Consider the following 14,394-nt stretch of genomic DNA (forward strand, 5'->3'; position numbering starts at 1 on the left):
CAAGTGTGTCTTACTTACAGTCAAGTATGGTGGTGGGAGTGTCATGGTCTGGGGCTGCGTGAGTGCTGCCAGTACTGGGGAGCTACAGTTCATTGAGGGAACAATAAATGCCAACATGTACTGTGACATTCTGAAGCAGAGCATGATCCCCTCCCTTCAGAGACTGGGTTGCAGGGCAGTATTCCAACATGATAACGATCCCAAACACTCCTCCAAGATGACCACTGCCTTGCTTAAGAAGCAGAGGATAAAAGTGATGGACTGGTCAAGCATGCCTCCAGACCTTAACCCTATTGAGCATCCGTGGGGCATCCTCAAACAGAAGGTGGAGGAGCGCAAGGTCTCTAACATCCACCAGCTCCGTGATGTCCTCATGGAGGAGTGGAAGAGGACTCCACTGGCAACCTGTGAAGCTCTGGTGAACTCCATGCCCAAGAGGGTAAGGCAGTGCTGGAAAATAATGGCGGCCATACAAAATATTGACACTTTGGGCCCAATTTGGACATTTTCACTTAGGGATGTTCTCACTTTTGTTTCCAGCAGTTTAGACATTAATGGCTGTGTGTTGAGTTATTTTGAGGAGACAGCAAATTTACAAGCTGTACACTTACTACTTTACATTGTAGCAAAGTGTAATTTCTTCAGTGTTGTCATATGAAAAGATATATTAAAATATTTACAAAAAGGTGAGGGGTGTTCTCACTTTTGTGAAATACTGTTTATAAATGTACTGTTATTAGGTACACTCTTAGACTTCTGAAGTGAACTAAAATATTATTGATTCAATAGAGAGTCACAAATGATGTATTGCGAATTAAGACCCACGACTTAAATTCATTCAAGTACCTGTGAAGTTTTACTTGCCTATGATATATAAGAGGTAGGAAATAGATAACCAGGAAATCACTAATAAATTATTAACACACAAGCACATGATTATTTAGGCCACTGAAGAAGTGGCATTGCATAACATTACAGAATTAAGTTGAATGTGACTAATTACTAGCCTTATAGTGGTTCTAAAATCTGGACATTATTTACCCTAATACTTTCGCTGCATTAATGTAAAAAATGTCCTATTACTTGTATCTGTATACTTACCTGAACTCAATCTCAATCCAGTGCTGTGCCCATATGCAGCCGCTCACTCTTCTCTCTTTGCCCACAGAGGCAGCAGAGGGAGCCATTGGATCTTGCTACTGTCAATCAAATCTTGTGAGCTGAAAGCAGGATGGGAGGCTGAGCTGCACTGTTTGTGTCAGCTCAGAAGCAAGCCTGCAGGTGGCCCCCATAGGAAGTTGCTTCCTATAGAGAGACACGAGGAAGAGGAGGAGCCCAGCGCACCAGCATGGGACCCATGAAGAGGAGGTTAAGGGATATTCAATATCATCCTTTACCGGATTGACTATATGGGATTATAGCAGGAATGTACCCTAGTATGTGAGCCAAATCATCATGACTATACTGGGATTATAGCAGGAATGTACCCTATTTGATCTATGCTATCCTTAAGTGGACAGACTACATGGGATTATAGAATTATTGTACCCTAGTATGTAATCTATATCAACCTTAAACTGTTGGACTGCATGGGATTATAGCAGGGATGTACCCTAGTATGTAATCTATATCAACTTTAAATGTGCTGACTGCATAGCATTATAGTGGGAATGTACCCTTGCATGTGAGCGAAATCATGACTTCACTAGGATTACAGCAGGGATGTACCCTTTTATGCAATCTACATCATCCTGAAATGGGTTGACTACATTGGGATTGGTTAGGGATGTACTCAATCCGGTGAGCTAAATCAAGACAGTATATAGAATATAACATGAATGTACCCTATAATAATAATTCAAAATTATATATCAAATCAAGTTAATACTGAGGTTATATCAGGAATATACTCTACTATGAAATCGAAATCATCCTTTAGTGGGTTGATTATATTGGAATTCTAGTGGGAATACACAGACCGTGATGATTTGGGGAGCCATGTCATCTGCTGGTGTTGGTCCACTGTGTTTTATCAAGTCCAAAGTCAGCTCAGCCCCCTACGAGGAAATTCTACAGCACTTCATGCTTCCTTCAGCTGGCCAGCTTTATGGAGATGCTGATTTCATTTTCCAGCAAGACTTGGTACCTGCCCACACTGCCAAAAGTACCAATACCTGGTTTAATGATCATGGTGTCACTGTTTTTTATTGGCCAGCAAACTTGCCTGACCTAAACCCCATAGAGAATCTGTGGGGTATTGTCAAGAGGAATATGAGAGACACCAGACCTAACCATGCAGATGAGCTGAAAGCCACTATCACTATATATATATATACAAAAAAAGTCTTTCATTTTGATAGTTTTGTTTAATAGAAAATGTTTGTGTTCATTTCTTAGGATGGAGAACCTGTTTGTGAACAGCTTCATGCACATGTTCCAGTCTTCATGGAGTGACTTTGCAGATTTTGAAAAGATCTTTGTCAGAATTAGCAATACAATATCAGGTACACTCCAGGACATTTAAGGGTTTTCAAGGTTTTACTGTGTTGTGTTTAGGATTCAGTTTTTCTACAGTACTATATGGACAGTTGCATATGGTGCCAATAATTGCCAATCTGGACAACATGAAGACTTATTTGAAGACATATACTTTAGCACAGCTCAGTATCTGTGTTGTGTACCTAATTTATTCAGTAATACTCTGTTTACTGACCTTTTTATCTGTGAGAAAAAAATAAAGATTTCCACTTTGCAGTCTTTAAAGCTGGATTCACACCTATGCGTAAGTGTTTTAGCACACGTTATCACATATATTTTGGGGTCATCCCATTGGTTCCTACAATGAGGCAAACAATGCTTGTTGTGACCCTTCAACACACTACAACTTTTTTCTTGTATTTTGGCCTTGCAGTATTTATATAAAATATTTGTAATAAGCATTTAGCCTTCTTTGGTACTCTCTACCCCAATCTGTCCGACTGTCCCCTAATCTATCCATCTTTAGACGATCCCTGAAAACCCTTCTCTTTAAAGAAGCCTACCCGGCTACTAACTAATAACACTGTTTCACTTGCTCCATCAACTCATCCCCCACAGCTATTGCCTTTTGTATCAATAGATTGTAAGCTCTAACGAGCAGGGCCCTCTGATTCCTTTTGATCCAAATTTTATTGTAACTGTAATGTCTGCCTTCATTTTGTTAAGCGCTGCGCAAACTGTTGGTGCTATATAAATCCTGTATAATAACAATAGTAAAGGGTGCAACCATGACACTGGAGTTACAGATCATTATAGGTTTTCTAAACAAATAAAACCAGCAGAAGCTGTTTTCATTCAAACGTTCTCTCTAAATAAATCCCTAAATAGCCCTATATGGATAGAAGAAGTGGTGGCAAAGGGGGATGAATAAACTCTCCTACTTAACCCCATGTAAACTTAGACTTAAGCTAATGTACTCAAAGCAGCAGGCTTTTTCAGCAGGACAGTTCAGAATAGACTGGATTAAAATGTAAAAATCAAATGTTTATGTGCAATAGTTTATATTTACCTGTATATCCAAAAAATGAATGGGGGCTTTACTGGTACACATGAAATTACACTGGTATGTAATAAAAAATAATGCACCATTTTATTGTTAAAATATATGGATCATTTATATCCTAAAAACCATAGTATTCATGATTAATAATATCCCCCCATAGTTGCCAACAGACATTGTTGAATGTACAATCTCGATTTCATATACAGATTATACATGTATTCACAAATCACGTAACTTATGCCAGTACAGTATCTCACAAAAGTGAGTACATCCCTCACATTTTTGTAAATATTTTATTATATCTTTTCATGTTACAACACTAAAGAAATTACACTTTGCTACAATGTAAAGTAGTGAGTGTACAGCTTGTAAAACAGTGTAAATTTGCTGTCCCCTCAAAATAACTCAACACACAGCCATTAATGTCTAAACTGCTGGAAACAAAACTGAGTAAACCCCTAAGTGAAAATATCCAAATTCTGCCCAAAGTGTCAATATTTTGTATGGCCACCATTATTTTCCAGCACTGCCTTAACCCTCTTGAGCATGGAGTTCACCAGAGCTTCATAGGTTGCCACTGGAGTCCTCTTCCACTCCTCCATGACAACATCATGGAGCTGGTGGATGTTAGAGACCTTGCGCTCCTCCACCTTCCATTTATGGATGCCCCACAGATGCTCAATAGGGTTTAGGTCTGGAGACATGCTTGGCCAGTAAATCACCTTTATCCTCGGCTTCTTTAGCAAAGCAGTGGTCATCTTGGAGGTGTGTTTGGGGTCATTATCATGTTTGAATACTGCCCTGTGCCCAGTCTCCGAAGGGAGGGGATCATGCTCTGCTTCAGTATGTCACAGTACATGTTGGCATTCATGGTTCCCTCAATGAACTGTAGCTCCCCAGTGCTGGCAGAACTCACGCAGCCCCAGACCATGACACTCCCACCACGATGCTTGACTGTAGGTAAGACACACTTGTCTTTGTTCTCCTCACCTGGTTGCCGCCACACACACTTGAGACCATGTGAACCAAATAAGTTTATCCTGGTCTCATCAGACCATATGACATGGTTCCAGTAATCCATGTCCTTAGTCTGCTTGTCTTCAGCAAACTGTTGGCGGGCTTTCTTGTGCATCATCTTTAGAAGAGGCTTCCTTCTGGGACGACAGTCATGCAGACCAATTTGATGCAGTGTGGTCTGAGCATTGACAGGATGACCCCCCACCACTTCAAGCTCTGCAGCAATTCTGACGCAGAGCAGGTGCACTCAACATCTTTGGTCGACCATGGCAAGGCCTGTTTTGAGTGGAACCTGTCCTGTTAAACTGTTGTATGGTCTTGGCCACCATGCTGCAGCTCGGATTCAGGGTCTTAGCAATCTTCTCATGGTCTAAGCCCTCTTTATTTAGAGCAACAATTCTTTTTTTCAGATCCTCAGAGAGTTTTTTGCCATGAGGTGCTATGATGAACTTCCAATGACTAGTATGAGAGAGTGAGAGCGATAACACCAAATTTAACACACCAGCTCCCCATTCACACCTGAGACCTGGTAACAGTAATGAGTGACATGACACCGGGGAGGGAAAATTGCTAATTGGGCCCAATTTGGATGTTTTCACTTAGGGGTGTACTCACATTTGTTGCCAGCGGTTTAGACATTAATGGCTGTGTGTTGAGTTATTTTGAGGGGACAGCAAATTTACACTTTTTTACAAGCTGTACACTCACAACTTTACATTGTAGCAAAGTGTCATTTCTTCTGTATTGTCACATGAAAATAAATAATCAAATATTTACAAAAATGTCAGGAGTGTACTCACTTTTGTGAGATACTGTAGATCCTCCTAAGGCTTGGTTCATACATATGAAAATTGGATGCGGTTTTCCAATTTGCATGACAGGAGAGTATGACCAGCTCTCAATGGAGCCGGTTCACACAGCTCCTGGGTGGCAGCTGTCTACATTTGGAAAGGGTCCTGTGCGTCTTTGGTTCTGATTCAGGTGCAAATTCAGACAGAAATTCAGACCTGACTCGCACCTGAATCGGTGATCAGTAACACACCGACCCCCTGCTGTGAACCGCGGCCACAGCATGTGTGGACCCAGCCTTAGTCAATGATTTTCTTGTACAGCTTCTTCAGCACCATCCGAGGATCCAGTGGGGCGATACTGATAATAACAATGTGTAACAATACAACTGAGGTAGGGCAGAGGCGGCAGAAAAAAGTACAAAGTAATCCCCCGGGGCAGACACTGAGACAGAGAGACAAATCCGAAAGACAATCAGCTGGAAACCATACCAAGGCTAAGAGGCCAAAATCCTGTCGTGTCCACTTTCTAATTGGTTTTAATATGGTTTCTAAAATTTACCATAGTAGGAGTGATCTATAACTTGTATGCTTCAGCATCCACTATAGTAGACCCACAGTATGTACTATATCTAGAATTACAGTTGGAAGCCTGATCTTGCCGCGGATTAAACAATATGTGGCCCACGACACATCCACTGCCTCACCATGCCTCAGAATGCAGGCCAAGGGTTTCCAGCTGGTTGTGGTTCAGATTTGTCTCTCTGTCCCAGCGTCTGCCCCATGGGATTACCCAGTCCTTTTCCAATGCCTCTGCCCTACCTCAGTTGTATTGATGTATATTGTTATTATCATTATCTCCCCATTTGATTCTTGGATGGTCCTGAAGAAGCCATTTGAGAAATGCATTGACTTAGGGTAATCTACTTCATTACTATTAAGTTATGTGATTTGTGCATGCATGTATATTCAGTATATGAAATCAAGGTTGTACATTCAACAATGTCTGTTGGCAGCTATGAGGAGATATTGTTAATCATGGAAACTATGTTTTTTAGGATATAAATGATCCTTTGTTCCAGTGATCATGTGTAGCAGTAATGTCTGCATTTCTTTTTTCTTGGTTATATAGTGATATTTTGGATGTGGTACAGTGGTGATGGCCGTTATACGCTACTTTTATTATTACCTGACTAAAAGGAAGAAAAATTATTTTAGTTTGGAACACAATAAATAAAGAAATATTAACTTGGGTGATAGTAAAATGTTAGGATGAGGGCAAAAGTAAAACTCAGGGATACTTTTACAAAGTCCAATAGATTATACACTATAAATAAATATTTGTGTATATTGTATATATATATGAAATAAATGTAAATTCTGTTTCTATTATTTTGAAGAATATGTCATGCAGCATTGGCGGGAAGACTTTATGTTCGGATACCAGTTTCTTAACGGCTGCAATCCAGTTATGATAAAAAAATGCACAAAAATACCAGAAAAATTTCCTGTAACACATGAAATGGTAGAACTAAGTCTTGAACGGAAACTTACACTTGAACAGGAAATTGAGGTATGTATCCTGTAAATATAAAGGATATAGAAAATGTAATTCATCGTTGTGGTGGCTGAGTCTTAGTGGTGTGAAATTAACATATCTTACCCTTACTCTTTTTCACCTTGTTTTAGCTAGGGAATATCTTCATAGTTGATTACGAACTTCTTGATGGCATCTCTGCTAACAAAACAGATCCCTGCACCATTCAATATATTGCTGCACCCATCTGTTTGTTGTACAAAAATCTTGAGAACAAGATTATGCCAATTGCTATTCAGGTATTCCTATATATTGTAAGAGTTTTACATGTTTTCAGGCAAAGATAATATTTTTGTTAAATAACTACAGTACATAAAACTTAAAGTTTCAGTATGTGGTTGACTATGAACAGCGCACCATGATTGGCATTACCAATACTCTAATATATAAGTAAAACAATTATAACTGTTTTTCTTGGATGGATACATAAAGAAAATGCTGCTCCAATCTCACTTTGGCACTGTTCATTTGGTCAAATGCCTAGACATGTGGTCATGGGTCAATGAAAGATATACCCTTTCCTTTTTTTCTGGGGGCAACTAACATTTTGGATTTCCCCTCCCTTTCTTTGTATATGACAATGGTCACCAGTATAAATAAAGGGTTGTCCCTAATGACGATACAGACATCAGTAAAAACTTTATACAGGGTATAACCCTTCCCTACTCTTAAATTAAAAAAATATATATGTTACCCAGAGATACACTTTAAGTCTCCTGTTACAGCAAATAATCCATTGGTAATCAAATTAACCATACACCATTGGGTACATTTAAAGCAAGGATGTAAATCTTGGGAACACAACCAAACAAACTAAAGGAAATAATGTGTGATGACACGAGGATAGGTATCAGCCTGGGAAGGATAATTTCACCACTTCTTGATTATATTATCCTAAAATACTTTATTTAGTGTGAACAGATACAAGAATTATGCAAAATAAAGTTTCTTTGAAATAAATGTATTAGTCCCACTATTAAACAAATCTCAAGCATTGTCAAAGTAATGTTCAGTTAATCTACAGTACATTCATCAGAATATATTAACATTCCAAATGTGTTTTATGCTCTGCAGCTAAACCAAACGCCTGGACCTGAAAATCCAATCTTTTTGCCATCAGATGCAGAGCATGATTGGCTGCTAGCCAAGATATGGGTCAGGTCATCAGATTTCCATGTCCATCAAACAGTGTCCCATCTCCTGAGGTCTCATCTCCTAACAGAAGTTTTTGCTATTGCCATGTATCGGCAGCTACCAGCTGTTCACCCTGTTTTTAAGGTAACACAGTTGAAATTACTCCAATAAATCTTTTTTTGAATGTGTGTATATGTATACACAATATGTAAGACCTAGCCTGCAATTTCTTACCACTGCGATTTAACCAGTTTCTGCCAACGCTTCATTTGTAACCCTTTGATTATGATGTTTTGAAGAAAAGGTGATTGCTAATAAGGCTGAATTAGGAGGACAGCTAAAGTAGTCTATGGGCAAGCATGTCTACTACCAAGGTCCTTCTAAATTACTAATTAAATGTAAACTACTCAAGCAAAACTTTCAATATGTATGAGTGTATGTGAGCAGTGAAGTATGGTGCAGCTGTCAGGTCTTTACATGTAATTTTTGGAGCACAAATGAGGCGCATTTGCCTATTCTTTTTGTGCTCCACTTCAATGCTGGTTTAATGTTGGAATAGGTACAAATCATCCCCCCAACATTATGCCATACCATTATGACCAGCCATCAAAACCTGTTGAGGCATGGACTCCATTGGACTTGTAAAGGTATGTTGTTGTATCTGGCACCAAGCCATCAGTAGCAGATCCTTTAAGCCCTGTATGTTGCAAGACGGGGCATCCATGGATCAACACCTCAAACTCATTGTTGTGTTCCCCAAACCATTCTTGAATTCATCAGACCAGACCACGTTTTTTCCATTGCTCTGTGAGCCAGTTCTGATGTTCATGTGTCCATTGTAGGCACGGGTCGGCATGGGCCCCTTGACTGGTCAGCGGTTACGTAGCCCCATACACAACAAACTGCAATACACTGTATGTTGTGACACTTTTCTATCAGAACCAGAATTAATTTTTTTAGCAATCTGAACTATAGTAGCTCTTCTACCTGGTCAGACTACACTGGCCAGCCTTTGCTCCCTACGTGTATCAGTGAGCCTTGGCTGCCCATGACACTGTCGCTGGTTTGCAGGTTTTGCATGTCTAGGACCACTTTTTGAAGGTTGACCACTGAAGACCAGAACATCCCACAAGAGCTGCAATTTTGAAGTTGCTCTGACCCAGTATTTAGCCATTACAATTTGGCCTTTGTCAAGATTGTTCAAATCCTTAAAATTGCCCATTTTTTCTGCTTTCAACACATCAAATTCGGGGACAGCATATTCACTTGCTGTCTAATATATCCCATCCACTTTCAGGTGCCACTGTAATAAGATAATCAATATTATTCTTTTTATCTGTCAGTGGTCAAATTGTTATGGTTTGTCAATGTATATCCCAGTAAGAGATCATATTCTTCCATGTAGTTTAGACCTTAGGTTTGCTATTAAAGGCCCAATCGTATGGCTCAATGTGATGTTCAGACAAGGATTAGGCCATTTAGTGATACCCTTAAGATGTAATAGAGCAAGCCTTTTCTTTTCCAAGAACAAGCTGTGGCTTACAGGGATTTTACATGTTGTTGGAAGGTATTAGTTGTTCTGCTTCACCATGTTGAGTAAGTCACAACAGAAACAGTGGTACTTTGTGTTGCTATGTATTTTTGTTGCCCCTCATTCTTGGGTAGCTGTCTGTCTACAGCTAGGTCATTTATCCTTGAAACCCTTTGTCACCGTCCAGGGTTCTTAATCTTAATGTTTTCACGTTTTGGAAGAAATTCAAAAGAATGGTTTATGATGATAAAATACAAACACAGCAGCTAGAACTTAGAACAATAGCCACTGATACACTTTCACTAGATAAATGCATGAAACACAGTACGATCATAACTTGGGACACAGTCAGCTGGCAGTAAGACAAATGCAAAATGGTTTTATTCCAAGGAACCTGTGGTTATATAAATGTGTACTTTGTGTTTATTGCAAATGTGGTTTCCAGGCAACGTTGAATGTATTCATGTTCAGCAAGGGAGATTTACATACTGAGCTCCTATTTTATTCTTAGGCTGTTGATAAATCCAATGTTTTCTAATAAACATTAACTTTCAGATAGCATACTTTTAAGAGCTCACACATTTTGTAAAAGACACCCCAGAGAGAAAATGGAACTTTTCAGTTTAATTGGATTTTTATTCTGGAATATAAAGACTCAATATGTTTCGTCATTGCATTACATTCAGTGATGTGCAAATCTCACCCAGCCTTGAGTTTGAAGCTGCTAGGTCTTCTGATCCTGACTGATTGTAAATGCATTTTTTCTTGTACTTACCTGCTCTATGCAATGGTTTTGCACAGAGCAGCACTTCTCAGGTCCCCCGTCGGCGCCCCTGGCTCCCCCCCCCCCCTGCTGAGTGTCCCCATAGCAAACCGCTTGCTATGGGAGCACTTGTGCAGGTTCATGGACACACAGAGTGAAGCTTGGCCATGCCTCCTGCTACCTCCTTACTGTGACTGACAACAGCGGGAGCCAATCGCAATCTACAGCAGAGAATACAAAATACAGAATGGTGCATAATGTTATACAATTGCATACTTCCCAACATTTTCAGATGGAAACGAGGTACATCTACTAGAAAAAGTATGTAGGCATAGGACACACCCCCTGCTGCACCCCCTTAAATGAGAATAACACAAAAAAACTGATTAGTTAATCCCACAAGTGCTTTTTTTTACCACTACTATTCCTTTTTTAAGGTCTTTTGAAATTTACAAATTCAGCAATTTAGAAATTGGATGAAAGGTTTGAAAGATAAAAAGTGCATTTTATATACAACTATATAGATCAGACCAAAATAAGGGACAAATAAGGAGGAAAGAGGGACAGAGGGACTTTGTTCCAGATCAGGGACGGTCCCTCCAAATCAGGGACAGTTGGGAGCTATGTACAATGGTGTAGATTTACTAAGGGCAAATAGACACCCTGCAAGTGCAGTTGCACTAATTTTCCCCAGAGCAAAAGCTCTGCTGATTTCCATCATCCAATCATGTGCAAGCAAAAATTCTGTTTTTTATTTTCCTTGTGACTGATTGGGTATTCTTTACAGCATGGGTGCTCAACCTGTGGCTCTCCAGCTGTTGCATAACTACAAATCCCATCATGCCTCTGCCTTTGGGAGTCATGCTTGTAACTGTCAGCAGCTTGCAATGCCTCATGGGACTTGTAGTTCTGCAACAGCTGCAGGGCCACGTGTTGAGCACCCATGCTTTAGAATAAAGCTTTACTATATTTATAATTATTGTTAACTTGCATTCTTGATTTATGGCACTAAAACTTCTAATAATACAATACCATATCTCATTTTTGAAAGATGAAAAAGTATACAGTATTTTGTAACAAACGTTAAATGTTTTTTTTTTTTTTTTGGGAAAACAAATATAATTCTCTTTGTTTGCTTGTTTAAGGGTTAATAATAAATTGTCAAATAATTCCAATGCTATATTAACTGTATATTTCAGCTGCTGATACCTCACGTGAGATTCACTATAGCAATCAACACAAAGGCACGGGAACAGCTCATTTGTGAATGTGGTCTGTTTGACAAGGTAAGGTTTCTTTTTCATCCTAATCACTAAGCGTATTTACTCAAAAGTAATAAAATACCTCTATTATTATGGTTGCAACAAAAAAAAATCCTTAAATTGACATTTAACCTTTTTATTTTTAAGCACTTTCTGCAGCTGATGTAATAATTTACTGAGTATGCAGCTTCTTTATTTTTTAATCCTTACCGGTGTGTTCCAGATTAAGATGGTGCCATGACTGCTGTCCAAGGTTTCCTGTTTGAGGGTGGCTCCTTACTCTTGCAGCAAACTATAGAGCCACCTTTGCATGAAGGAACCAGGGTTGAGTCTCTCTATACGGTACATCAATAAAAACTCTCAGATGGATGTTAGTCTTTTCCAAGATCTCTGCTGTGCTACACACTAGACTGCAGAAAAATGATCCAGACTCTGCCCAGCTGTTGGTACTGGCTGTAGCTGCCACTGGCAGGGTTACATGAGCACTGTCATTCACCAGAAAGTGTTTTTAGACATAGTCAGTGATTGGCTGGTTAGTGTTCACATGACTCATCAGCCCCTACCCCAGCAGGCACCACAACTGCACTAAGGGTGGATTGTGTGCTAGGTAAGACATGGAGATTTTGCATATTTACTGATGCTTGACAACAGGTTTGTGGAACAGTGCCCTGTTTATAGAGTCAACCTCTATTAAACTTATAAAAAAAAAATCTTTGTTCTTTCTAATGTAGATTGTGAGTGGAGCTCAACACGCCCAATTGGAGGATTCACTCGTAGCGCTCATTAGTGCCTTTAACTAAAGGAGAAAGAGGCCGACTTTTGAAATCCTCATTAGGGCAGCATTTCGACTTAGAAGCTAGCACACTCCACTCTAAATGTTTGGCTAACAGGGGCTATTTTGCGATTCGGCACTGCGTGATTTTAATGGACAATTGCGCAGTCGTGCGACGCTCTACCCAAATGAAATTGACTTCCTTTTTTTCCCACAAAAAGAGCTTTCATTTGGTGGTATTTGATCACCTGTGTGAATTTTACTTTTTGCGCTATAAACAAAAAAATAGCGACAATTTTGAAAAAAATAACAATATTTTTCACATTTTTTTTATATGAAATTTCCCCCCAAAAAATGTAAAAATCAATTTTTTTTAACATTTTAGGCCAATTTGTTTTCTGCTACATATTTTTGGTGAAAAAAATCGCAATAAGCGTATTTTGATTGGTTTGCGCAAAAGTTATTGCGTTTACTAACTACGGAAAAGATTTGTGTCATTTTTATTTTTATTTTTTTTTAACTAGTAATGGTGGCGATCTGCGATTTTTTTTTTTTGCAGGACTGCGACTTTGCAGCAGACAGATCGGACCCTTGTCTGACATTTTTTACACTTTTGGGGGTACCAGTGACATTACTACAGTAATCAGTGCTATACATATGCACTGTTACTGTAAAAATGACACTGGCAGGGAAGGGGTTAACTTTGTTAGTGATCAAGGGGTTAAGTGTGTCCCTAGGGGCGTGATTCTAACTGTAAAGGGGCGTGGCTTTTGATGTAACCACAGAGACATACGATCCTACATAGCAGGATTGTATTATCTCTGCAGTTACACCAGGGAGAATGACAGGCAGCTTTGTTTACATCAGCCGCCTGCCTTTCTCCCTCTGCAGCGGGAGATCGCGAGTGGCCGGCGGACATCCGAGCCGCCGGTCACTCACGCGGGGATGACAGTGAACGAGCGGGGGTTGGAGCGCGCCTCCGGTGGCGCACGCTCGCCCCCTATTGGCTCACGGGCGAGTGACGTACCCATACGTCACTTTGCCCAGGAGGGGCTGACCGCCGCAGTATATGTACTTGCGGCGGTCGGCAAGTGGTTAAGGCTGCGGTTGCGTGAAATTTGCATTATGGCAGCACTCTTAGAAGCAATTGGGTTCTTCTTACAAAGTTAACCCCTTTTCTTTATTTAACTTCTTGTAACTTCTCTCAAAGGATGCAGCAATTCCACAGGGGTACCACAGAGCCTGTACTTCACACCACTAGCACAGCCTGACGTGTCACTTCACTCCCAATGACACTATGAGACTTCTATCTGACACAAGACATCCTCTCTTAAAGTATTCCTGAGCTTCTACGTGCCTGAGGCCTCTCACTATCTTCTCTTCCCCTGTGACATTTCAGACTAGGTACCTGGGATACCCTGTGTTGCGATATTGGTCCCTGTAGGTGGGGCACCGGTCGCTAAGGAGGAGGCCAAGCTCACAAATCTCCTCATTACCTGGGCCTTCGGTCACCTATGTCATGTCACCATGACTCCCACTGGCTGGCTGCTTAAGCACCTGACATTACTCCGATTGCCCTTAGCAACAGCAGTCTAGCCTCTTCTCCTTCCACTGCAAGTTAGACCTTTGTAATGTGTTCACACTGACTTCTCTTCATCCCTCTTCCAAGCTCTGTTCTTTAATATGCCATGCACATACTCCTTTAATGAAGTCAGCTCTGGCAGATTGGCTTCACAAGAAAGTTATTTACTGAAGTAGTTAATTTACCAGATAACAGTTCTCAGCAACATCTTCCATACACATTCTTGTACATTCCTGTCCCCGGTGCACTCTTCTGCCCCATGAGGTGGTCATACCTTAAATAGGTGAGAAAATCTTTTAGACAATGAGTCCATTTCAACAGCAAAATCCTTATCCCTTGGAACTCGAATGGGCTCCCATAACAGGTGGTAAATGTAGCAAAGTGAGAAATACATCCTCAGCAGCACT

At 40.2% G+C, this 14,394-nt stretch overlaps 1 protein-coding gene across 1 annotated transcript in view; it reads left to right on the plus strand.

The window, feature by feature from the left end:
- ALOX5 (arachidonate 5-lipoxygenase) overlaps nucleotides 1–14,394 on the plus strand; it is a 98,469-nt gene that overhangs the window by 43,670 nt on the left and 40,405 nt on the right. Inside the window, exons 5-9 of the mRNA XM_082268002.1 lie at nucleotides 2,398–2,504; nucleotides 6,747–6,919; nucleotides 7,036–7,182; nucleotides 8,018–8,221; nucleotides 11,571–11,657. Of these exons, the coding sequence (XP_082124128.1) occupies nucleotides 2,398–2,504; nucleotides 6,747–6,919; nucleotides 7,036–7,182; nucleotides 8,018–8,221; nucleotides 11,571–11,657 (718 nt within the window). The remainder of the gene's footprint in view (nucleotides 1–2,397; nucleotides 2,505–6,746; nucleotides 6,920–7,035; nucleotides 7,183–8,017; nucleotides 8,222–11,570; nucleotides 11,658–14,394) is intronic.

This window comes from Pelophylax lessonae (assembly GCF_965119305.1).
Source record: "Pelophylax lessonae genome assembly, chromosome: 9".
NCBI classification, from domain to species: domain Eukaryota; kingdom Metazoa; phylum Chordata; class Amphibia; order Anura; family Ranidae; genus Pelophylax; species Pelophylax lessonae.